This window comes from Protopterus annectens, chromosome 2.part2 (genome assembly GCF_019279795.1).
Source record: "Protopterus annectens isolate FY-2018-M chromosome 2.part2, PAN1.0, whole genome shotgun sequence".
In the NCBI taxonomy this organism is placed as follows: domain Eukaryota; kingdom Metazoa; phylum Chordata; order Ceratodontiformes; family Protopteridae; genus Protopterus; species Protopterus annectens.
This window is the reverse complement of record NC_056730.1, coordinates 295,693,566-295,719,715: the sequence shown is the minus strand read 5'-3', so window position 1 is coordinate 295,719,715 and position 26,150 is coordinate 295,693,566. Positions and strand designations below refer to the sequence as shown.

The 26,150-nt window shown below is 44.3% G+C and overlaps 1 protein-coding gene across 1 annotated transcript in view; it reads right to left on the bottom strand.

Moving 5' to 3' along the window:
- CHD1 (chromodomain helicase DNA binding protein 1) overlaps positions 1-26,150 on the bottom strand; it is a gene marked incomplete in the record, with an annotated part of 4,694,407 nt that overhangs the window by 1,155,509 nt on the left and 3,512,748 nt on the right. Inside the window, 1 exon segment of the mRNA XM_044063873.1 lies at positions 18,401-18,561. Coding sequence (XP_043919808.1) covers positions 18,401-18,561 — 161 coding nt within the window.

Genomic DNA, 26,150 nt, shown 5'->3' with positions numbered 1-26,150 from the left:
AGAAATATTCAACAAAGAAAAATGAAAATGTTTACATAAAATACATAACATAGTACATATTCAAGACATGAACAGCTCAGAAGTAACAGTAGCTGCATAGAAAGTACAGCTGTGTACACTTACCATAAAATAAGATGTTCGAGTGTATTCACTGTTGCAGTCATCACATTTGGGTCATCTGCCTGCAGGTAGCCCTCAGCTGGCCAGAATACCAGAGTCTTGGATTCCTGCATCGGATGCTGTCTCTTCTTCCATAACATCAGGTCATCAGGGGTATAAAACATGCAGCCGATGCCATTGCATCAGTTTTTCTTGCCCCAGATGTCATATGCCTCCATAATGGGAAGCAATTATGTTATGGTACCCCTCCATCAAAAAGCAAATACACCAGAAAGCTTAAATACACCAAAGAAGAAGGAAAGGTAAAGCCAAGAAAAGTCAGGGGGCTGGAGGGAGGGTAACCAGGACTGCAACAGTGAATACACTCGAACATCTACATTTATGGTAAGTGTACACAAAGTACAGTTTTGTACCTACCATAAATGTAGATGTCCGAACAGGATAGCATCTGCAGTCCTTACAAATGGGTTGTCCTGTCGTCAGGCAGCCCTTCGGTCGGCCGGATTCCAAAGTCTGGGTCTGGCCTCGGCTGGTGTCGCACTTCACCCGACGTCATAGCTGCAGTTCTTCGGGTATAAAGGCATCAGTCGACGCCATTTTCCTCAGTGTTTCTTGCCCCAGATGCCAGTTGCCCTCTTGGAAAGCTAAATTTTGGATAAATGCCAATGTTTCCAAATAGTAGAAGGCAAACACACAAAATAATCATGTATGTACATATATACAAACAAATACACCATAAGAGATCCCCCCCAGCTAGCTATTAGGTGGGCAAATACCCTAGGAGTACCACAGAGGGAAGGGTGGGTAATCCTGACTGCAGATGCTATCCTGTTCGGACATCTACATTTATGGTAGGTACAAAACTGTACTATGTCCTTCAAGGATGCATCTGCAGTCCTTACAAATGGGTAGAATACCATAGCTAAACTAGGGGAGGAGGAAGAAGAAATTATGGTGTAGTTAGGATCCCTTGCAAAACAGCAGTGGCAAACCCTGCTCGGGATCTAGAGTATAAAGGTAAGTTATAATGCTTGGCAAATGTATGCACGGAGGTCCAAGTAGCAGCCTCTATAATGTCCTTGGTAGCCACTCCTCGTAAGAAAGCTGTGGTAGTGGCTGTAGCCCTTGTAGAGTGAGGTCTTATGTTCTGTGGAATTTCCTTTCCATGGTAGGAGTAACAGAATCTAATGCAATTTCCTATCCACTTGGATATTGTCTGTTTGGAAATTGCTTTTCCTTCCCTTCCTGTTGCATATGCTACCAGAAGCTGGTCAGATTTTCTATTACCCTTGGTTCTGTCCAGGTAGTAGCGTAACTGTCTATGTACATCCAATGTATGCAGCAGTCCTTCCCCCCTGTTCTGTGGATTGGGAAAGAAGGTAGGTAGGTGGATTGCCTGGTTTAAAGACACTCTGGATACCACCTTAGGCATAAATGTAGGATTAGTTCTCATGGACACTCTATCTTGATGGAAGATTAGGAAGGGTTGTACTGCCATTAGAGCCTGTAGTTCTGAAACCCTTCTTGCTGAGGTAATTGCCAGCAGGAAAGCAGTTTTCCAGGATAGGTGTTGAAGATCTGCTGTTGCTGCTGGTTCGAAAGCGGGAAGTGTCAATTTTTCTAGTACAAAGTTCAAGTCCCATGCTGGTAATGGTGGTTTCCTAGGAGGTTTTACATTCTTAATTCCTCTCAGAAACTGCCTGAGTAGAGGATGCGAAAAGACAGGTGGATCGAAGCTGTATTCTGCAGAAATAGCTGATGCATGTATTTTGATGGAGGAATACGACAGGCCTGTATGGAAAAGCTCTGCCAAATACTCCAGGATGTTGGCAATGTCTACCTTTGACACATCTTTGCCCTGTCGGCACTCCAAATGAGAAACCTCTTCCATTTTCCTGCATAGTTCCTTCTTGTTGAAGGTCTGCGGGCCTCAAGTATAATGTCTTTAACCCTTTGGGATAAATCTGGGTTAGTTGCTCTTATGTAATGTTCCAGGCAGTCAGTTGCAGAGTTTTCAGGTTTGGATGCAGGATGTTGTAGTTGTTCTGGGTTAACATCAAGGGAATCAGGGTAGTGTCCACATTCTCCCCGAGACATGCTCCACAGTAATGGGTACCAATGTTGTCTTGGCCAGTCTGGAGCTATCAGAATTATCCTTGGACGTACCTCTTTGATTTTCAATAGCACCTTGTGCATCAAAGGGAGAGGTGGGAATGCATATGCTGTCAGGCCTTTCCAACTGAAGGATAGAGAGTCCACCTTCCAAGCAAGTGGGTGGTATGTCCTTGTGCAGAATTTCTTGAGCTGGTGATTGAGTGGGGATGCGAATAGGTCTATTTGTGGCAGTCCCCATTTCTTTGTGATGGCCTTGAAAATGTCGGGTGTAGCATCCATTCGTGAGCATCCGAGGTAGTTCTGCTTAAAATGTCTGCTAGGATGTTTTCTTTTCCGGTACAAAATTGCTTGTAACTGAATGTTGTAACTCAGAGCCATATTCCATAGGTTTAGGGCCATTCGGCATAGAGGGTATGAATGAGTGCCTCCCTGTTTGTTGATGTACCACATGACTGTGGTGTTGTCTGTCCTTATCATCAACTGGCCTTCTTGGAGGAATGGTCTGAAATTCTGGATTGCTAGTTGTACTGCCAGCATTTCTTTTGATTTATGTGCAGATGCAGCTGCTCTGGAGTCCATAAGCCTTGTATGCACTTGTCCAGCATGTGGGCCCCAACCGAGGTCTGAGGCGTCCGTTGTGATGGTTTGGCTTGGTTGAATGCTGTGGAAGGGCAAACCTGGGTTTGACTGGCATGCCCGAGCCCACCACAGGAACTCTTGTTTCAGGCATGGAATTAGTGGTATTTCGGTTTCTAAGCTGTGCCTGTGTTGAGACCATAAATTCTTTAGGTACCACTGTAGTTTTCTCATATGTAGTCTGGCATAGGGACCAGGATTATGCAGGATGCCATGAAGCCCAAGGCCTGCAGTACTTTCCTTGCTGTTAGTTTGTTCTGCTTTGTTAATGCCAAAAAATAGACAGGAAGTTGTTTTTGTTTTTCTGCAGTTAGGAATGCCATCTGTTTTACTGTGTCCAATTCTGCACCTAAGAAGGTTATTGTTTGGGATGGTATCAGTCTTGACTTTTTTATATTGACTGTGTATCCCAGGGCCTGTAGTAAGCAAATGACTCTTTGTAAGTCTTCTGTTAGCTTGTTTTGTTGTCCGCTTGTATTAGGCAGTCGTCCAGGTATGGATAAATTTGGATTCCCTGAAGCCTGCAGTGAGCGATTACTGATGCCAGGCATTTCGTGAACACTCTGGGTGCAGTAGATAAGCCAAAGGGCAATGCTGAGAATTGATAATGCTCTGATCCTGCAAGAAATCTGAGGTATCTTCTGCAATGTGGTCGTATGGGGACGTGCAGGTATGCCTCCTTGAGATCTAGAGTTACCAGCCAAAACTCCTTGCCCAGCATGGGAAGAAGTTGCTGTAGGGTCAGCATTTTGAATTTTGGAACAATGATGTATGTGTTTAAAGCGGACAGGTCGAGAATAGGCCTCCAATTTTTTTCTTTTCTTGGTACCAGGAAGAGTCTGGAGTAAAATCCCTTGCCTTGTTCCATAGATGGTACCCTTTCCACAGCTCTCATCCTTGCTAATTGAGCTATTTGTTTTAGAGCTTCTGTCTTTTGATTTGGTGGTAGGTTTGGCATTCCTCCTTTTCCGGGTAAAGTGTGGAAATGAAACCTGTAGCCTTGGTCTATAGTTTGTAAAATCCACTTGTCTCTTGTGATACAGTGCCAGTTTTTTGAAAATAATGCTAACTTTCCGCCTAAGGGTGCTGCTATTTGTTCCCTGGTAGGCGTGTCAAAGCCAAGTCACTGTGATTGTCCTGTTGTAGTGGCAGTGGTTGTGTCTGTGCCTCGTTGGTTGTTACCTTGCCACTGGCGTCCCCTGTAGGCACCTCCTCTGGATTGATTTCTGCCTCTTGTACGCCTATTCCTCCCTCTCTGAGTTTTAGAGGAGTCTGGAAAGGACCAATTTTTGGAAGGCCAGTACCTGCTAAACCTTGGGGGCTGAACCTGTAAGAAATCTTTTACTGTTTGTACAGATTTTGCCTTCTCTTCCATTTTCTTCAGTACCTGTTGGGCAGGAGAACCAAATAAACTGACCTTATCCATAGGAGCATCTAATAGCTTTGCTTTAACATGATCCGCAGGACTTGTTCTTTCAACCATGCATGTCTTCTTATAACTGTGCGGTCATGGCTGATCTAAATGAAGCCTCCAGTGCATCATAGCCACATTTTAAGGAATGGTTACTAACCTGCTGAATGTTATTCACCATTTCTAGAACATATTTCTTATCTAAAGAATCATCCGAGGACAGTTTCTTAGTTAACTGATCAAGCATAAACTCTTGGTATTGGATCATATGGAACTGACAGTTCAATGCTCTAGCTGAGAGAGTAGCAGAGGTGTATACTTTTTTACCCCATCTCTAAGGACCTGGATTCCCTTTCAGAAGGGAGAGGGTTTTTAGCTGAGGTTGAAGCTACTGCCTTAGGCCCCTGGGAGATAGTCTCAGGATCTGCGAAAGGAGCCTTGTATAAATGGTGATGAGTGTCCGGGACCCTGTAGAACCTATCTGGCTTAGCAGGGGCTGGAGGTAAAGTATCAGGAGCAGTGCAAGCATCATTAAATGCATCATCCACAACATGAAGAACTGGAGGTATAGCTAAAGGCCTATGTTGCAGTAAGTGTAAAAAGGTCCTAAGCCTTTTCCTTGAATCTGAGAAATCTTGCCCCTGCCATTGGAATTGCTCTCTCATGGCATGTAAAGTTTCCCCAAAAGAAAACTCCTCTGGTGGAGAAGTTGAAGGAATCGATTCTTCAGCATCGGAATCTTCATAAGTAGAAAAGGGAGCCTCTGGATGGTCTGTATTGTCTGTATCATCAGAAGAGTCATCTGAGGACACTGGCTCAGGGGGCTCTACTCTAGGTCTCTTTTCTGGAGGTTGAGAGGCCCTGTCTGGGTGAGATTGGGATCCCCTTATTAAAGAGATGAGATCCTCTGCCAGAGTAAGCATTTGAGAACTGGAGCTGGGCCTGTGAGAGGGGGGCTTAACAGGCACAGACTTAGAAGTTTTGGCTGCTTTAGCCCTGGCAAAGGCCTTTATAGACATGGCTGCAGGAGGCCTAGCAGCACCACGTGCTGGGGTAGAAACATCCAAAGGGATGGTGTCCGATAAATCTTGTGAAACCACAGTAGTAGGTAAAACTTCAGAGGCCGATTCAACTAGGGTAGAGGGGGCCTCGGTAGTAGTCAAGGATTCGGCTGAAGATTGAACCGCTTTGCCGGTTTCGGCGAAACAGAGACACTCGCGGTTTGCTTAACCGTGGTTTCGGCGAAACCGCGGACCGCGAGTGTCGGTCCTTTTCGCGTTTCTTAACAATTTGAGTAGTCGGAGGATCCGACGGCATTATACGCAAAATCTAAGCCGAAAACTGTTCAGCAAACTCCGACCGACGCCTAAGCGTTCGTCGGTTGAAAGAAGCACAGGCTAAACAAGCTGCTACGTCGTGGTCTGGGCCTAAACAAGGTAAGCAGTAAGAGTGGAAATCTTTATGAGGTATTTGTTTCCCACAAGTTAAACAGTTATTCACTTTTTCTGACATCGGCTGAGGCAAGAAAGAGTCCCCGACGGGGTACTTAGCTTTTTAGAAGTCTTCGAAGTAGAATTCGGTAGTAGTAATCTCTGGATCTGACCGACCGGCACTTGCGAACAGCTTCTGCTTCGGGTGCCACGCGGCAAGAAAGACTGAGGAAAATGGTGTCGGCTGATGCCTTTATACCCGAAGAACTGCAGCTATGACGTCGGGTGAAGTGCGACACCAGCCGAGGCCAGACCCAGACTTTGGAATCCGGCCGAACGAAGGGCTGCCTGACGACAGGACAACCCATTTGTAAGGACTGCAGATGCATCCTTGAAGGACATCTGTACTATGTTCTTCGTGTTTCACTGTTGCAGTCATCACATTTGGGTTGATTCCCAAAGCTAAGGAAGGGAGGAGGAAGTTAGAGAGCATTAGGGGAAGCTATTAAGCCCTGCAAGACTGCAGTGGCAAAACCAGCTCTGGATTTAGAAAAATAGGCATCTGGTAATGCTTGGTGAAGGTATGTACAGAGCTTCAGGTAGCAGCTTCTAGGATGTCCGTGGTAGGGACACCTCTGAGAAAGGCAGCCCTGGTGGAATGTGATATTATTCCCTATGGGGTAGGTTTTCCATGGTGCTTATAGCAGAAATTAATGCAATGGACTATCCATTTAGAAATGGTTTGCTTTGAAATGGCCTTCCCCTCTGCCCCTGCAGCAAAGCCAACTAGCAGCTGTTCAGATTTTCTGAGAGGCTTAGTCTTGTCCAAATAAAATCTAAGTGGTCTGTGCACGTCCAAAGAGTGCACTATTTGTTCTCCTTCGTTTTGTGGACTTGGGGGAAAAAGGTAGGCAAATGAATGAACTGATTAAGGGCCGCCCTAGACACCACCTTGGGCATAAAGGAAGGATTGGTCCTGAGGGAAAACCTGTCTGCATGGAAGATAATGAAGGGTTCCATTGCCATGACAGCCTGTAATTCAGACACTTGTCTTGCTGAAGTGATGGCTAGAAGGAAGGCTGTTTTTCAAGAAAGGAATTTCAACTCTGCAGTTGCAGCTGGCTCAAAAGGAGGGAAAGAAAGCTTTTCCAATACAAAGTTAAGGTCCCAGGCTGGAGTAGGGGCTCTCCTGGGGGGGGGCGGTCTTAAATTTTTGGCCCCTCTGAGTAATTGCTTTAGCAGAGGGTGAGAGACTTATAATGTGCTGAAATGGCAGAGGCATGAATTTTAATTGACGAGAAGGATAGGCGCTTGTGGAGCATTTCTGTTAAGTACTGAAGTATATGAGGTAAGCTGGGCACTGTTGTGCCTATCCCCTGAGTCTGGCTCCAGGAACAGTATCTTTTCCACTTTTCAGCATAGGATTTTCTAGCACTAGGCCTCCTTGACTGCAGAATGACATCTAGCACCTACTTACTGAGGGACAGCATTGGAGAGCTCAAGGAATTAGCCAGGCTACAAGGTTCAGGGTTTGAAGCTGAGGGTGCAGAATTTGGCCTGCCTGCTGGGACAGAAGGGAAGGGGTCTGAGGCAGATGCCATGGTTCCAGCAGTGTCATACTGTGCAAGAGGGTGTACCAGTGTTGGCGTGACCAGTCTGGTGCAATCAGTATTGTCCTTAGCTTGTCCTGTTTGATCTTTAGCAGAACCTTCGAGAGGAGAGGCCGAAGGGGAAAGGCATAAACTGAGAGGCTTTTCCAGGTAAAGGACAGGGCATCTACTTTCCAAGCTTGACTGTGGGAAGTCCTTGTGCAGAATTTGTCCAATTGGTAGTTCTGAGGGTAGGCAAACAGGTCCCTCCATTTGTTCCTCAAAAAGTTGAATATTTTTGGTTCCCATTTCCATTCGTGTGGGTCCATGAGATTTCTGCTTAGGTCATCTGCCAAAGAATTTAGCTTGCCTGGCAGGAATTGAACCTGTAGGTGCACTTGGTAGCTCAAGGCTGTGTTCCACAGAGCCATGGCTAGTCTGCAGAGAAGGTATGAGTGGGTTCCCCCTTGCTTGTTTATGTACCACAGAACTGTGGTGTTGTCTGTCTTTACTAATAATTGTCCTGGAAGAATGTGGTCTTTGAAGGATGTCAGGGAATTCTGCACAGCTAACATTTCTTTTTGGTCGATATGCAGGTGCATCTGTCTCGGGTTCCATTTGCCCTGAATGCACTGCCCTGCCAAGTGAGCCCCCATGCATAGTCTGATGCGTCTGTTGTTAGGGTTTGTGTGGCAGGGGGGAGAGTCAAAGGGAGCCCCTTGTGGTAGCAAGCCTCTGCCCACCAAAGGGGCACTGTCTTTATACAAGGAATGACAGGAATCATTGATTCCAGGTCCTGAGAATGTTGACACCATAGGCTTTTTAGATACCATTGTAGTTTCCTCATATGCAGTCTTGCATATGGAATTAGTAGAATGTAAGAGGTCATGAACCCCAGGGCTTGCAGAATTTTCCTTGCAGATAGCTGGGTCTTTGTGGCCAGAAGTTTGAAGTAGGTTGTCAAATTAACTTGTTTCTCTGGAGTGAGGAAAGCCATCTGGGAAGTTGTGTTCAAGCTTGCTCCCAGGAATACAATCTGTTGGCAGGATACTAGGTGACATTTCTTTTCATTTATGGTGTACCCCAGTGAGGTTAGAAGTTTCTTTACGAATGCCAGATGTTTTAAAAGCAAGTTCTGGCTTTCTGCCTGAATCAGACAATCGTCCAAGTATGGGAATATTTGAATATTTCTCTGCTGCAAAAGGCAATGGCTGGAGCTAAACACTTTGTGAATACCCTGGCCGCAGTAGATAAGCCAAAGGGAAGTGCAGAGAACTGATGTGCATGGAGCCTGCCCTGAAGCATAAGTATTTTCTGCAAGATTCCCTTACTGGAATGTGCAGGTAAGCTTCCTTTAAGTCTAAGGTTGCCAACCAGGCACCTTTGCCTAGCATAAGAAGCAGCTGTTGAAGTGTTAGCATTATAAATTTTGGAATTACCAAAAAGGTGTTTAGAATAGAGAGGTCCAGGATGGGACACCAGGAGCCGTCTTTTCTGGGTACCAGGAAAAGTCTTGAAGAAAAACCTTGTTCCCTTTCTTCTGCTGGGACAGGTTGAATAGCCCTAATACTTAGAAGAGAGAGAACCTGCTGTTGGGCCTTTGCCCACTGATTTGGGGGTAGGTCTGGCTAACCGTTTGGGGTTGGTAGGGTAAGGAAGTAGAATCTGTATCCTTGGGAAACTATATTCAAAACCCATTTGTCTTGGGTAATGAGTTCCCAGTTCTTTGCATGCAGGGCGAGCTTTCCTCCTAAGGGAGCAGGCAGTTGAGTAGGGCTTGGAAGAGTTGAGGTTAAGTCATTGTGTCATTTTTCCATATGAAGGTGCCTTACTAATCCCTGCTTTGGAAGTGGGAGCCCCTCACTGCTTAGGGTTATGCGCAGCCTGAGACTGTAACCTAGATGGTCTGTTATTCCTGGGTTTGGATTGAGAGGGCCTGGAAGAGACTGGAAAGGACCAATTCTTTGAAGGCCAACCCCTACTGAATCTGGGAGGCTGTACTTGTAGGAATTCTTTGACAATTTGCACAGATTTAGCTTTTTCCTCCATCTTTTTGAGGATTACTTCTGCTTTGTTGCCAAACAGGCGGTCTTGGTTTAAGGGAGCATCCAGTAATTTAGCTTTAACATAACCTGGCAAGTTTTACTCCTTAAGCCAAGCATACCTTCTTAGTACACACCCAGTGACAGCAGCCCTGCAAGATGCTTCTAAAGAGTCAAAACCACATTGCAAAGTATGCTTACCAATTTGTTCTGCAGAATGCATTAAATCCTGTAATTCTTTTTGTTAAGCACAGTCAGGAATCAACATCATTTTCTGTTTAAATAATCCCATAATATGCTGCAGGTACTTTATGAGATTGGCAATTTAAAGCCCTAATGGCCAAAGTAGCAGACGTGTATACCTTCTTACCCCATCTGTACAAGTCTCAAGAATCTCTATCAGAAGGGGTAGGGATTTTTGGCAGCAGTACCCTTAATGCCCTTTGGTCCTTGTGAAATGGTTTCTGGATCTGCAGTAGGATTCTTGAAGAGGAACTTGTGAGAGTCAGGTACTCTGTAATACCCGTCAGGTTTACTGAGAGATGGAGGTAAGGTGTCTGGGGAAAGGCTAGATTCCAGGAAAGCATCATCGACAATGTCTAGAACAGGAGGGATAGCTAAAGGCCTGTGTTGAGGAAGGAGTAAGAATTCCCTAAGCATTTTTTTTTAGAGTCAGAGTAATCCTGGCTTTCCCAGCGGAAATGCTCCCTAACAGTATGCAAGGTTACACCAAAAGAAAAATCTTCTGGAGGGAAAGCAGAGGGAATGGAATCCTCTGCATCAGAATCCTCATAGGTAGATAAGGGCAAATCCTGGTAATCAGAAGAAACAGAAATATCAGATTCCTGATCAGAAGAATCAGAAGGAAAATCAGTTCTAGGTCTCTTAGAGGGGGAAGGCTGGCTTCCCCTAATTAAGGTAATAAGGTCTTCAGCCATTCTAAGCATTTGTTTTTTAGGCATATGGGCCTGACCATGCGGTTTGGACATCAGTTTTCTAGGCGTGTTGCAAGTTTTAGGCCTGGATGAAGAAGATGGCGTCGGTTTAACATGCAAGTCTGTAGGCCTGAATACTCCCTCAGAAGCCGGTGCCTGCACAGCGGCTCCAGACCCTATCCAAGGTAGAGACGTCTTCAGGTTCCATAGTCAAAGAAGCATCTCACGGCATACCTGACTCTGAATGGGTCTCAGTAGAGCTCTACAAATCTGAAGTAGTGGGTATCAGGGGCTGCGAAAGCGCCTCACCGGTGGACTGGTGACTAGCTTAATGGAAGCGTCGTCGCCAGTTTTGGACCTATGGGGTCTGTCTCTGTCATTATCCTTATGTTTTTTCGGAATATCGGTAGTTGGGTGACTTACTGAAGGCATTTCTGGATAGTTATACAGAGTACCAAAATAATTTGCTGCAAATATAGCCCGACAACGAATCGTTTGGGGGTTGAACAAGGCACAAAACTGACAGCGTTGTGGTATGGGCCTAAGCAAGGAGTGCAGTACGAATGAAAATCTTTGAGGTATTTGCTTTCCACAGTTAATACAATTGTTAACTTTTACTGACCTCAGTTAAGAGCAAGAAAAAGGATCCTCAACGGGGTACTTAGCTTTTTTGAAGACTTCAGTTCTGAAACTTGAAAACGAAAATTTCAGGAGTCGGCCGACTGGTACTTGCGAACTGCTTCTGTTCCGGGCACCACGTGGCAAGAAAGACTGATGTAATGGCGTCAGCTGCATGTTTTATACCCCTGACGACCCAACGTCATGGAAGAAGAGACAGCATCCGACGCAGGAATCCAAAACTCTGGTATTCAGGCTGGCTGAGGGCTACCTGCAGGCAGATAACCCAACTGTGATGACTGCAACAGTAAAAACACAAAGAACATCAGCAATATGTTTGGAATGAGAAAAGTACAGTTTTGTACCTACCATAAATGTAGATGTCCGATAGGTATGCATCTGCAGTCATCACATATGGGTTGTCCTGCCTCAGGCAGCCCTTCGGTCGGCCGGATTCCAAAGTCTGGGTCCAGCATCGGCTGATGTCGCCTTCCCACGCCAGAGCGCCTGGGGTATAAAAGCGCCAGCCGACGCCATCTTCCTCAGTTTTTCTTGCCCCAGATGCCAGGTGCCCTCTAAGGAAGGCTAAATTTGGAGAAATGCAATAAATTCCAAACATGCACAAAAATATATATACATATATAAAAACAAATACACCATAATAGATAACCCCAGCTAGCTATGAGAGGGGAATGTACTCAAGAAATACCACAGAGGGGAAGGAGGGAGGGTAAACCTGACTGCAGATGCATACCTATCGGACATCTACATTTATGGTAGGTACAAAACTGTACTGTGTCCTTCAAGGATGCATCTGCAGTCATCACATATGGGTAGAATACCATAGCCAATCTGGGGGTGGAGGATCTATGTAAAGGATGGTGTAGCTAAAATGCCCTGCAGGACTGCTGTAGCAAAGCCTGCTCTGGATCTGGAATATAAAGGTAAGTTGTAATGCTTGGAAAATGTATGCACGGAGCTCCATGTAGCAGCTTCTAAAATGTCCTTGGTAGCCACCCCTCTTAAGAAGGCTGTGGAGGTGGCTGTGGCTCTGGTCGAATGAGGTCTAATGTTAGCTGGCACAGTTTTTCCATGAAAGGAGTAACAGAAACGAATGCAATTCCCTATCCATTTTGAAATTGTCTGTTTTGAAAATTGCTTTTCCTTGTGCACCAGCAGCATATGCCACAAACAACTGGTCAGTTTTTCTGTAATTTTTTGTTCTGTCCAAGTAGTAGCGCAACTGTCTGTGTATGTCCAGGGTGTGCAGAAGCTTTTCCCCTTTGTTTTGTGGATTTGGAAAGAAGGTAGGCAGGTGAATAGCTTGGTTTAATGAGACCCTAGAAACCACCTTTGGCATAAATGAAGGACTGGTTCTCAATGAGACTCTGTCTTGATGAAAAATAAGAAATGGCTGTACTGCCATGAGGGCCTGTAACTCAGATACTCTTCTTGCTGAGGTTATGGCCAGAAGGAAGGCAGTCTTCCAGGAGAGGAACTGTAGTTCTGCAGATGCTGCTGGTTCAAAGGGAGGCAGTGTTAGTTTTTCCAACACGAAGTTAAGGTCCCAAGTAGGCAGTGGTGGTTTCCTTGGAGGATTGATGTTTTTAATTCCTCTAAGAAACTGTCTTAGCAGAGGATCAGTATTGTACTCTGCTGAAATTGCTGAAGCATGAATTTTAATGGAAGAGTAAGACAGGCCATTGTGGAGCATTTCTGCTAAATATTCCAGGATATGCGCCATGTTCATAACTGTTGCATCTAGGCCCTTTGAGGTGCTCCAGGTGTGAAATCTTTTCCATTTTGCTGAGTATGCCATTCGTGTGGAAGGCCTGTGAGCTTCCATGATGATATCCTTCACTCTCTTGGATAGCTTATCCTGGTGATGAGTCAAGGTATTTTCCAGGCAGCTAGCTGTAATGTTTTCAGGTTGGAATGCAGAGTTTTGTAATTGTGCTGTGTCAGGAGAAGTGGCCATTGTGGCAGAAGCCATGGTTTTGTTCGTGACATGCCCTTTAGCAATGGGTACCAGTGCTGTCTTGGCCAGTCCGGAGCTATCAGAATCACTCTTGGCTGCTCTGCCCTGATCTTCAGTAAGACCTTGGTCATTAATGGAAGAGGTGGGAATGCATACACTGTTAGAGCTCTCCAGCTGAAAGAGGGTGTCCACTTTCCATGCTTGTGGGTGGTATGTCCTTGTGCAGAATTTGTCCAGCTGATGATTGTGTGGGGAGGCAAAGAGGTCTATGTCCGGTCTCCCCCATGATTGTGCTATCTGATGGAAGATGTCTGGGTGCAGCATCCATTCGTGTGCATCCATGATGTTCCTGCTTAAGCTGTCCACCAGTATATTGTCCTTTCCTGGTACAAACTGGGAATGCAGCTGTATAGTGAGAGTCAGGGAAAGTTCCCATAGATTCATTGCCAGTCTGCAAAGAGGGTAGGAATGGGTGCCTCCTTGCTTGTTTATGTACCACATAACTGTAGTGTTGTCTGTCCTTATTAGCAGGTGGCCTTGATGTAGAAATAACTTGAAGGCCTCGATTGCATGTATCACTGCCAGCATTTCCTTTTGGTTTATGTGCATGCGTAGCTCTTTTTGTGACCATAGTCCTTGAATGCATCTTCCTTCCATGTGCGCTCCCCATCCGTGGTCTGAAGCGTCAGTTGTAATGGTTTGGCTGGCTATTGGTTTGCTGAAGGGCAAACCCCTGTTTGACTGGCTTGCTTGAGCCCACCACAGAAATTCCCTTTGAAGGCATGGGATGAGTGGTATCAAAGTTTCCAAGCTGTGACTGTGTTGAGTCCATAAACTCCTTAGGTACCATTGTAGTTTCCTCATATGTAGCCTTGCTTGAGGAATCAGAAGAATGCAAGAAGCCATGTAACCCAGGGCCTGCAGGATTTTCCTTGCAGTCAGCTGAGTTTGTCTTGACAGGTTTTTGAAGTAATCCGGTAGTTGGTTTTGTTTTTCTTCTGTGAGGAAAGCCATTTGGGTGGTTGTGTCTAGATCCGCACCCAGAAAAGTTATTCTTTGGGATGGTACAAGTCTTGACTTGTGAATGTTGACTGTATATCCCAAGGCCTGAAGAAGATGGCATAATTCAAGTGTTTTACCAAAATTTGTTGGCTGTCCGCTTGTATAAGGCAGTCATCCAGATACGGGTATATTTGCATCCCCTGAAGTCTGCAGTGTGCTATTACTGATGCCAGGCATTTCGTGAATACTCTGGGCGCAGTAGATAAGCCAAAGGGCAATGCTGAGAATTGATAATGCTCTGAACCTGCAAGAAATATGAGGGGTCTTCTGCAGCTTTGTCTGATAGGGACATGCAGGTATGCCTCCTTGAGGTCCAGAGTTACCAGCCAAGACCCCTTGCCCAGCATGGGAAGGAGTTGCTGTAGAGTCAGCATTTTGAATTTTGGCACAATGAGATAAGTATTTAGTGCGGACAAGTCGAGAATAGGCCTCCATTGCTTTTCTTTTCTTGGAACAAGGAAGAGTCTAGAATAAAATCCCTGGCCTTGTTCTGCGAGAGGAACCATTTCTATTGCTTTCATTTTCATTAAGTTGGTGATTTGTTTCAAAGCCTCTGCCCTTTGATTTGGTGGCAGGCCTGGCATGCCTTTTCTTTTCGGTAATGTGCGGAAATGGAACCTGTACCCTTTGTCTATTATTTGTAGTGTCCATTTGTCCCTTGTAATAATGTGCCAATTTTCTGAAAATAAGGAAAGCTTTCCGCCCAAAGGTGCTTCCAATTGAGCCCTGGTTGGCGGTGTCAAAGTAAAGTCATTGAGTCTGACCTTGTGCAGCAGTTGTAGGCCCTGCACTACCTCTCTGGTTGGGATGCTGCCATTGACGTCCTCTGTAGGAGCCTCTAGCTTGCCGTCTACCTCTGGCACGCCTGTTCTTGCCTCTCTGAAATCTGTCTGTGTCTGGAAAGGACCAGTTTTTGGAAGGCCAATTTCTGCTGAATCTTGGTGGTTGGACTTGCATAAAATCTTTGACTGTTTGTACAGATTTTGCCTTTTCTTCAAATTTCTTTAAGACCTCCTGAGCAGTGGAGCCAAATAACTTTTGCTTTGCTTTTCCAGTGGAGCATCCAGAAGCTTTGCTTTAACATGGTCTGGCAGAGATTGTTCCTTCAGCCAAGCATGCCTACGTATGACTGCACCTGTCATAGCTGACCTACATGAAGCTTCCAATGCATCATAACCACACTGCAAAAAATGGTTGCTAACCTGTTGAGAGTTATGCACCAGATCCTGAAGTGATTTGCGATCTAGGGGTTCAGGTGAAGACAGTTTTTTATGCAATTCATCTAACAAATATTCTTGGTACTGTATCATATGAAATTGACAGTTTAAAGCCCTCATAGAAAGGGTAGCAGAAGTATACACTTTTTTACCCCATCGCTCTAAAGCCCTGGACTCCCTTTCAGAGGGGAGTGGATTTTTTGTAGTGACAGCTGCAACCCCTTTAGGGCCCTGGGAGATAGTTTCTGGATCTGCAGAGTGGGCCTTGTAAAGGAAAAGGTGGGATTCCGGGACCCTGTAGTACCTATCGGGTTTGGCAGGAGCCGGAGGGAGAGTGTCAGGGGTTGTGCTAGATTCAAAGTACACATCATCAATGACATTCAAAACAGGGGGAATAGCCAAAGGTCTATGCTGAGGCAAATGCAAAAATGTCCTTAATCTCTTCCTGGAATCAGAGAATTCCTGGCCCTGCCATTGGAAATGCTCTCTCATAGTGTGCAGAGTTTCCCCAAAAGACAGTTCTTCAGGAGGGGAGGCCGAAAGGATAGATTCCTCTGCATCTGAATCCTCGTAGGCCGGAAAAGCCTCCTCCTGGTAGTCCGAGAGAGCAGAGCCATCAGAGGCCTCATCTGAGGAGATGGGATCAGAGGGCTCAACCCTGGGCCTTTTTTCTGTAGGAGGTTGAGAGCCCCTGTCCGGATGAGGCTGAGAGCCCCTAATTAATGAAATAAGGTCCTCTGCTAGACTAAGGATCTGAGAACCTGTAGTGGGTCCCTGAGAGATAACCCTGGGAGGCATAGATTTTGAGTGTTTAGCAGCTTTAGCCCTAGAGAATGCCTTAATAGACATGGATGCAGGAGGCCTGGCTGCACCACGTGCTGGTGTAGTTTTGTCTAAGGGAATGGTGTCGGAAGGTTCCTGGACACCAGATTCCAATGGAGATTCAACAACCGATACAGCAGTGGCCTCCGGGGCCGAGGTTGTCGGTTGTACGGTTTCGGTGGACGGTAGTACCAAGGACTCGGTTTCAGCCGAGACCGAGACACTCGCGGTAGGCCTGACCGTGGTTTCAGCCGAAACCGTGGACTGTGTGTGTCGGTCCTTGTCCTTCCTTTTCTGTATTAAATGTGAAGTCGGAGTCTCCGACGGCATTTTGTACGCAAAACTAGCCCCAAAAAAATTCCTCTGCAAACTCCGACCGACGTCTTAGAGTGCGTCAGTTGAAGGAAGCACAGGCGGAACAGGCCGAGACGTCGTGGTCTGGGCCTAGGCAAGGTAGGCAGAAAGAGTGGAAAATCTTATGAGGTATTTGTTTCCTACAAGTTAAGCAATTATTAATTTTATCTGACATCGGCTGAGGCAAGAAAGAGTCCCCAACAGGGTACTTAGCTTTTGAAGTCTTCGGTTTAGCTGAATTACAGGAGATGGCCGATCGGCACTTGTGAACTGCTTCTGCTTCGGGCACCACACGGCAAGAAAGACTCAGGAAGATGGCGTCGGCTGATGCTTTTATACCCCAGGCGCTCTGACATCGGGGAAGGGGCGACATCAGCCAACGCCGGACCCAGACCGAAGGGCAGCCTGAGGCAGGACAACCCATATGTGATGACTGCAGATGCATTCTTGAAGGACATCATGGGGGTTAAAAACTCCCAGACTTATTCTGAAGAAAGTGCACTCTCTAAAGCCAATCTAGTAGTATAATTATGGGCCAGTCGTCTGGTGGAGCCATATCTAGAAAGGGAAGCTAAGCACTCCATGGCATGTCCTACCATGACTATGAGCGCTGAGCAATCCTCATCCCATGGTCATCCCCATACCACACTGAGTAATGTGACTGCTGGACTAGCAGAATCACTCTAATGGGTGACTTTGTTGAAAAAAGAGGAAGTAAGACAATGTGTTGCTTTCACTGCCTTCCTTCGTATACCCCCTGATTATGGGACCTTATGATGGCAATTAAGCAGAGATCAGGGGCTTAGTGACAGACCTTCCTCTCTCTTCAAACAAGGCATTTTCAGTTGTGGCCATACACCTATAAGCAAGTTAGACCAGAAATATCCCCCCAAATCATCTGAGAGCATACAGGTTGGAATGGTGACACTTGCGCCAATGCAGTGACCTCTATCTCAGGCAGAAGAAACAATGTCACCACTGGGTTCAATACAAAGGGCAACACAGACATGAAACACACATTTGTTTCTAGGTGTCAAGCATGTGCCAAACAATAAAAGGAGAAGTAAAGAAATCAGACTCATATGGTATGCAAGACATGATAACTATGGAAAATGGTGGCGTTCAGAGCATACGTTCAGAAATACAAGAACTTCTGACAAAAAATGCTGAACTCCAAATGCTGAGAAGTCTGGCAGTTAGTGCAGAGAATCAAGGCTTAAACTGCTTCCTGTACCCAATGTACAGAGGAGGTTTGACATTTTTCTTTCTCCATTTGCCTACAGTGCAACTCTGAGCAAATCACTTAACTGGACACTGCTCTCATCACCCCTGGAAAGCAAAAGGTTTGCTCAGTGGGCTTACTGGGTTAAGAAACATTTTCAACTAGGGTTTTTGGCAAGAGACATTATCAAGAGTTGCCACTTGCTCCACCTATTTTAAAGGTCTAGGGTAATATAGGAAACGATGATCCTGCTTCAGGATATGATTATTACACTAGCACTCAAACTCTGGAAGGCTCAAGAATAGGATGTAGATTTTCTAACAGACATTTAAGTACAATATAATAAAAAGCACTGCCAAAATAATTTTGTCTAAAATGGGCAAGTCCCCCATACTTTCCATATGTAACTACTCCAAAATGATACAGGCTTGGGGGTAATGGAAAACCACATAACAACCAAAGTTCTATAATATTGAAAAAGCAAATTTACAACTAGCATACATTCTACTAATTTATTTTGCTTAATCTAGTCTTCATAATTGACCAAAGACGCGCACACTCATGTCTGTGTAATAAACAATAGAAAGAAATCAGGACAGTGCAAGACACATATAGAACTCAGCTGAACAAATGGAGAATACAGCTCTAACCTAGTAAAGCATGCTTCCCATGGAAAACTGCTTCAAGAATTATGTTGCTTGTTAGTATCTACAGAATCCTTAAGGAAGCCTACTTAATAAAACTGGCCACATCCAGTCATGCAAACAGGAAGTACAGAAAACAGCCTAGAATACAAACCACTGTCTTATTTTAACTAAAGTAAAAATTTTAGATCATAACTATTCTTACCTTCTTATTTCAGCATCACTAAACCCTTTAATATTTTCACGAGGGATTGTTCGTGGTCTACCTCGTTTCTTAGGATGTTTTCTCCCAGAAAGAGAATCACTGTCAGAACCAGAATACCTTCTATTCCTACTCCGCCTTCCTTCATTTCCATTAAAGTTGGCCTACAAGAAGAAATTCATAAAGCTGTCAAAGTTGACATTTTTAAAAATACTTCAATGCAAAATAAATAAAAGTAGTATAATATGTATACATTGAAGAACGGAAACAAAAACTGTCAAAAAATCATTCAAACTAAAAACAGTGATATTCAGTTAATTTTATTTTACTTATTATTCACATATGAGAAGGATAAATAGCAATTACTAAGAACTCTATAAAGCAAGTACTAAGTGGTAGGTTAATGGTCCAACTCTATACCTGACTCTTACACAGCTGACCCATGTCACCACTGCACAACAACGTTTGACAAATGCAAGCAGCATACATCAGCATTGGTAAGTCTTGTTATTCCAGTACCCAACCTTATTCAAAAAACTACCACTACATTTATCCAGTTTCCATTCAAATTCAGTACTTTTTAAACCTTCAAATCCCTGAGCTTGGACAGTGTGCATCCTACACCACTGCAAGCTCTGGCAACATGCAGTAAAGAGAGTGCATCTAACACAGACACATGCGCACATGTGAGCAATCGGGAGGATAACAAATTCACCTCCAACACATCTATGAGCTGTTGGAAAAAACTGAAGCACACAGTAAAAATTCTAATGAACACAGGCAAGAAATGAAAAATCCTCAACTGTAATGATTCTTGGCAGCAATCCTACATTCAGAATTTATTAATACCCAAAAGCCAATGCATTTAACGATATGCTTCAACACCCCCATCCTTTGTTTCTTAACATAACAGGGTCATCATTCTCTATATCATATTGGGTCTATATTACATTGAATGCTTAAAACAGCGAACGATGTTTCATCGACCCTATTTCAGAGAAAGCTGAAAATGTCGATACCTCAGATCAGCGCTTTCCTAGGGAAAAAAATTGCTGTTCCAACAAAAAAAAAAAAAAAAACAGTAAACGTTTCCAAACACATAAACACTTGCCTTAACCCTAATTCTACCCCCCAAAAAAAAAAGTAAACCACTGAAAACACATATGCACGTAACTCAACCATACATCTAACGCAAAAAAAAAAAAAAAAAAACAGTTTAAAACATATGCACTTACCTTAACCCACACCCTAACCCTAAGGTCAGTAACTGTTGCACATTTACGCTCGGGAGCTATACCGGATAAGGGAATCTCGGAGACCACACTACAGTGCAGAACACGGCAAAGCAACAAAGCGGTCAAGCGACTTCTTTCCCAGAGAAAGAATTTGCTGAACAGTGGCTTCGTTGTTTTGCCTGTTCACTGTTTAGGTGTCGATGAAAACGCATTCAACAAAATGTATTTTTGTTGTTCTAACAGGAACACAGAAAAGCACAGTAAGTCGGCCTTAGTAGCACTTGTTGATTTCCATGGATTCTTTACATGCATCAATGGAACCACAGTTCCAAATATTTATTCCACTATCTTTCTAGCTAATTTACTCTTTCATTTGACCAACACATCCATAATTTGCATATCATCTTCAATAATAAGAGTGCAAGCCATACATTTCCCTTGTAATTATCTTTTTAGCAACAGTCATTATTAGGAACATCATGGCATTTTCCTTCTTTCTACAACATATCCAACATCCCATTCTAATAAGAAAACCATTCCAGCTATTCCATAGGTTATTTCCAAGAGAGTCTTCAGGAAGATCACCCAGTACTGGTGAAAGACGGAATGTCTTCCTCCATTAAGTAATTTTCCCCACATATCCAAAGTGAAAATCCACAATCACCCAGCCAGTCATTCAGAGTTGTTTTAAAGGTTGTTAGGGAAGTAATCGCCGACACATAATGGCGTCCTTTTCTAGAAATAAGGAACATATCTGTGTTAGCACGTCATGCCGTACGTTGTTGCTGATATGGTAGTACAAGCTTAGGTCTGCAGATCTTTTTGGTGAGGAAACACTGAGGTGTTGAGCTGGTTTAGGTGCTTAGTGAGGTGCATGCCATCTCCAAGTAAAACCAATAATCAGTTGAGATAGAGCTATCCTAGAACTATCTGGTTTCTGAAAAGGCCAATAAATATGCTACAAAGTACCTAAAACACCCATATCAAATTTCCAAAAGAATTGAGAAAAACATTTGCAAACATGTAGAATACAGAAATATTTCTACAAGCATTTTCAAGCAAATATTCAAAATCTTCTGGAATCAAAAGCACACCTCGACAAATGAAACATTAAATAGCAGGAATAGTACAGTTGAGTTAGAAGTTTACCATAACTGCAGATGTTCGAGTGCACTAACTGTTGCAGTCAATCATTAAGATACCTTGCCTGTAGACAGCCCAGAGTTGGTCTGCCTTTCAGCACTGTATCTTCCTTCCATCAGTGGCTTCTGATAACTACCCCTCTTCACTTGGACATTGGCATCAGAGCTGACATCATCTTCAGATCCTTCTTGCGGCTCTGGCTTAGGCAAGGGGCTTACCCCAAATGCCAGATCACCTTTAGAGCCAAGATTAGGCCCGCAGAGGTTCCACCCACAATTCCCCAATCCTCCTCTCCAGGAATGATGGAATTCAAACAGAAAGGGTGTATGGTACAGAGATGAGAGGGATGGTTGTGGAAGACGTTAATGAAGGGTATCCACTACAATGTCCAGTTGCTCAAGAGGGGATGTAGATGAAACCTGGCCCGCAACAGTGAGTGTTACTCAAACAGCTACAAACATGGTACTTTGCTAACACAGTTGTACTACATTCATTTTGCTATTAACTATTAGTGTCATAAATAATAGGATGACTCGCAGCATTGGACCAGTGTGTAGCTGGCCCTGGGTGGGTAAATTAAGAAAGTAGACTATACAAAACAGAAGGAGCAAATCCAATCCTGGGCTCTTTGATGTTTCTCTTAGGCTGTAATGCTTTGAGAAGGTGCAGACTGAGGGATCAAGTGCTACCTCTAAAGGTGACTGGCTACTAGCTCTTAAGAGGAATGCTGTGGTGGCTTTTTGTGGCTCTGGTTGAATGCGTTTTTACATGGTCTAGAACTGGCATCTCAAATGCAGAACAAACCACAAGCATTGTGTAACCCATTAACAGAGAGTCATTTTTCTTCACACACTTTCCTTTTTTCCATTGGTAAATGGCAAAAACATCCAATCTGATTTTCCTATGCCTTTAGTTTTGTCCAAACAATCTTGACTGCTTCTGCATATCCAAAGCATGCGTGTTTGCTTTACATATTCTGCAGATTACGGAAAAACAAAGGAAGGAGAATGGGCTGGTTCAAGGACATGTCAGTTGTACTTTTGATATGAAGGACACCTTATCCTCATGAAAAAGCAAAACCTTTTCCCTGCACTTCAGGGCCTACAATTCTGAAATCCTCATCGTACATGTCACACCAACCAATTACATTGTCTTCCAGGATAAATAAATGGCTGTGTGGGGGGCAAAGCAGCTGGTACAAAAAGGACCAAACTTAGTTTCCCCAAAACAAAACTGAAGTCCCATATCGCGGTATGCTCCCTTCTGGGTGGTTTAAGATGCAGAACTTATTTTAAGAGCTGTTTCAGTGTCTTGTAAATTACAATGGGCGTTCTAAGGCAAACAGGAATAAAAAAGTCGAAGCATGAACCTCTAAAGATGCATGGATAGACACATTTTGTAGAGGTCCAATAGGTAACTGAAGACCAGTGACCTTCCTACTGCATCTAGGTCCCAATCCCTGTATAGGCACCAGAAGCAGAAAAGTACAGTTTTGTACCTACCATAAATGTAGATGTTCGAAGATCCACATTGCTGCAGTCCTTACATATGGGGGTAGTCCGCTGTCCTCGGTCGGCCCGAAAACCAAAGTATTAGGCTGACGTTGGTCAAGGCGCTTAAAACTGACATCAGGACGTCAGGGTACAAAAGCGCATGACCGACGTCATATCCTCAGTCTTTTCTTGCCCCAGATGTCAGAAGGCCCTAAAAAGAAAGGGCAAAGCCAAAAAACAGCAAAAAACAACCAACCACCCCTGCACTAACCATATTTACAATATTTACAACCCAAACCACACAACCACCTCTAACTACAGAGGGGAAGGAGGGAGGGTAAATTGGACTGCAGCAATGCAGATCTTCGAACATCTACATTTATAGTAGGTACAAAACTGTACTATGTTCTTCATCTCACATTGCTGCAGTCCTTACATATGGGTAGAATCCCAAAGCAGAGGTAAGGGAGGATGGCAAAACTATAAAGCATTAGGAGCTGCCAAAATGCCCTGTAAAATTGCAGTGGCAAATCCAGCCCTAGATTTAGAGTAAAGTGGAAGGTGGTAATGCTTAGAGAAAGTATGCACTGAACTCCAAGTAGCTGCCTCCAAAATATCCTTAGTAGCCACCCCCCTTAAAAAAGCTGTAGAAGTGGCAGTAGCCCTAGTGGAATGAGGCCTAATCCCAGATGGAATCTCCTTACCATGATGGGAATAACAGAAAGCAATACAAACACCAATCCACTTAGAAATAGTTTGTTTTGAAACAGGTTTGCCCTGAGAACACAAAGCAAATGAAACAAACAACTGCTGAGACTGCCTGAACCCTTTAGTTCTGTTCAAATAATATCGCAACTGTCTGTGTATATCCAAAGTGTGCAAAATCTTCTCCTTTATTTTGGGGTTTGCATAAAAAGTAGGCAAATGAATAGTTTGGTTTAAAGCCACACTAGAAACCACTTTAGGCATAAAGGAAGGGTTAGTACGCAAAGACACCCTATCCTTGTGGAAAATTAAGAAAGGCTCAACCGCCATAAGGGCCTGTAATTCAGAAACCCTTCTCGCAGATGTAATGGCCAACAAAAAAGCAGTCTTCCATGATAAATATTTCAACTCGGCAGTCGCTGCAGGCTCAAAAGGTTGTAGAGTGAGTTTCTCCAACACAAAATTGAGATCCCAAGCAGGAGTAGGAGCTCTACGTGGGGGTCTTATATTCTTTGCCCTCTAAGGAATTGCTTAAACAAAGGATGAGAAAATAATGGTGGGTCACAGTCATAGTGAGCAGAAATTGCTGCAGCATGAACCTTTATAGAGGAGAAGGACAAACCTTTGTCCAATAACTCAGTAAGGTATTGAAGAGCAACACTTAAGTTAGGTTTAGAAACATCAAAGTCCTTTGCTGTACTCCAAATTAAAAATCTCCTCCATTTATCTGCGTAAACTTTCCTTGTACTAGGCCTTCTGGCCTCCAAAATAACATTCAAAACTTGTTGTGGAAGCTGAGACCCTCCAGGGTTTAAAACAGAATATGCCAGGCTGTTAGATGTAGAGAGTGAAGTTTGACATTGAGTAAATGACTGTTCTCCTGAGACAGCAGGTGTGGAATCAAGGCAAAGGCCATGGAGGCTCTGCACCAGACTTCTCAGTAATGGGTACCAGTGCTGTCGAGGCCAATCCGGAGCTATTAAAATCATGGTTGGCTTGTCCTGTCTGACCTTCAGGAGTACCTTTGGGAGGAGAGGCAGTGGTGGAAAGGCATACACGTGAAGATTGCTCCAACTGAATGAGAGAGCATCCACTTTCCAAGCTGTGGGATGAAACCTTTCGTGCAAAACTTTGGCAGCTGGTAATTTAGTGGAGAAGCGAACAGATCTATGTCTGGTGTTCCCCACAACACTGTCAATTTTCGAAATACATGAGGATCCAATTTCCACTCGTGGGGATCCATAATTTGTCTGCTCAACACATCTGCTAAGGAGTTCTGTGCTCCTGGCAGAAACCTTGCCTGAAGATTTAGCTGCAAACTGAGAGCAGTCTCCCACAAAATCATTGCTTGTCTGCATAGAGGATATGAATGTGTCCCCTTGCTTGTTGATGTACCACATGACAGTTGTGTTGTCTGTTTGAATCAACACCTGCCCTGGAAGAAGTAAATCCTTGAAAGCTATCAATGCAAATTGGACTGCTAACATCTCCTTCAAGTTGATATGTAAATGTTGAAGTCTGGCAGGCCACGTGTCTTGTACCCATTTTCCATTTAGATGAGCTCCCCAAGCTTTGTCTGAGGCATCTGTCGTTAGAATCTGACTCGCCTCTGGTCGGGTCACAGAGTCCCTTGTTTAGGTGACATTCCTGAGCCCACCACAAAAATTCCTTTTGAATGCAAGGTATTATCTGAATGACAGTGTCCATATCTTGGCAGTGTTGGTCCATACATTTTGAGATACCATTGTAGCTTCCTCATATGCAGTTTGGCATTGGGAAGTACCAGAATACAAGATGACATGAACACCAAGGTTTGAAGGAATGTCCTTGCAGTCAGCCTGGACTGACGAGACAATTGATGGAAATAAAGAGAAAGATTCTTTTGTTTGTCCGGGGTCAAAAGGCCATCTGGGATGCTGTATTCAGTCTCACACCCAGAAAGCACATGTCCTGAGAGGGTACTAGACTGGACTTTATTTCGCTCACAGAATACCCTAGGCATCTTAACACTGCCATCACATACTGTAAATGATGAAGAAGTTCGTCCTTTCCTTGAGCCAGAATCAGGCAATCATCCAAATAAGGATAGATTTGTATTCCTCTTAGCCTGAAGAAAGCTACCACTGGAGCCAGAACCTTTGTGAACACTCTGGGCGCAGTAGATAAGCCAAAGGGCAATGCAGAGAACTGATAATGAAAAGTCCCAGCCCGAAAACGCAGATACTTCCTGCAACTGGGCCTGATAGGAACATGAAGATAAGCCTCCTTGAGATTCAGAGTCACCATTCAGTGATCTTTGCCCAGCAGAGGTAAAAGCTGCTGTAACGTCAACATTTTGAACTTGGGAATGTCCAGATATGTGTTGAGGATAGATAAGTCCAAAATGGGTCTCCACGTGTCCCCTTTCTTTGGTACTAGAAACAGGCGAGAATAAAATCCTAGGCCCACTTCTGGCAGAGGGACCGGTTGTATAGCTCCTATTTGAAGCAGAAGAGAAATTTGGTTGTGAGCCTCTAGTCTTTGCTGAGGAGGAACTTCTGGCATGCCTTTGAAAGGAGGCAAGGTATGGAAATAAAACTTGTAACCTCGGTGTATGATATCCAGTACCCATTTGTCTTGGGTAATTAAAATCCAATTTTCCTTGAAAAGTGCCAACCTTCCTCCCAAAGGTGCCGCCAGGCAAGAGGGATCTGGCAGCTGAAAAAGTAGGTCATTGGACCTGTTTACGAAAGGACTGGCCCCTACCCTCACTCGAAGATTGTGCAGGTGAACTCCCAGTTCTAGGTCTGAAGGAACTCTGTGCTCTGCCCCTACCACGTCTAGATCTACCCCTAGACTGAGAATCATAAGAAGGATACGTCCACCCCTTAGCAGGCCAATTCCTACTAAACGTTGGAGGCTGAACTTGCAAAAAATCCTTAACAGTCTGCATAGACTTAGCCTTGTCCTCCATTTTCTTCAAGACTGATTCCACAGGTGGACCAAACAACACTTCAGACTGTAAAGGAGCATCCAAAATCCTTGTTTTAACATGGTCAGAAAAATTCTGATCCTTCAGCCAGGCGTGCCTGCGAAGAACTGAACCAGTGGCAGCCACCCTAGACGAGGCCTGCACAGCATCAAAACCACATTGTAAAGAATGCTTACCAACCTGCTCAGAGACATGCACCAAATCTT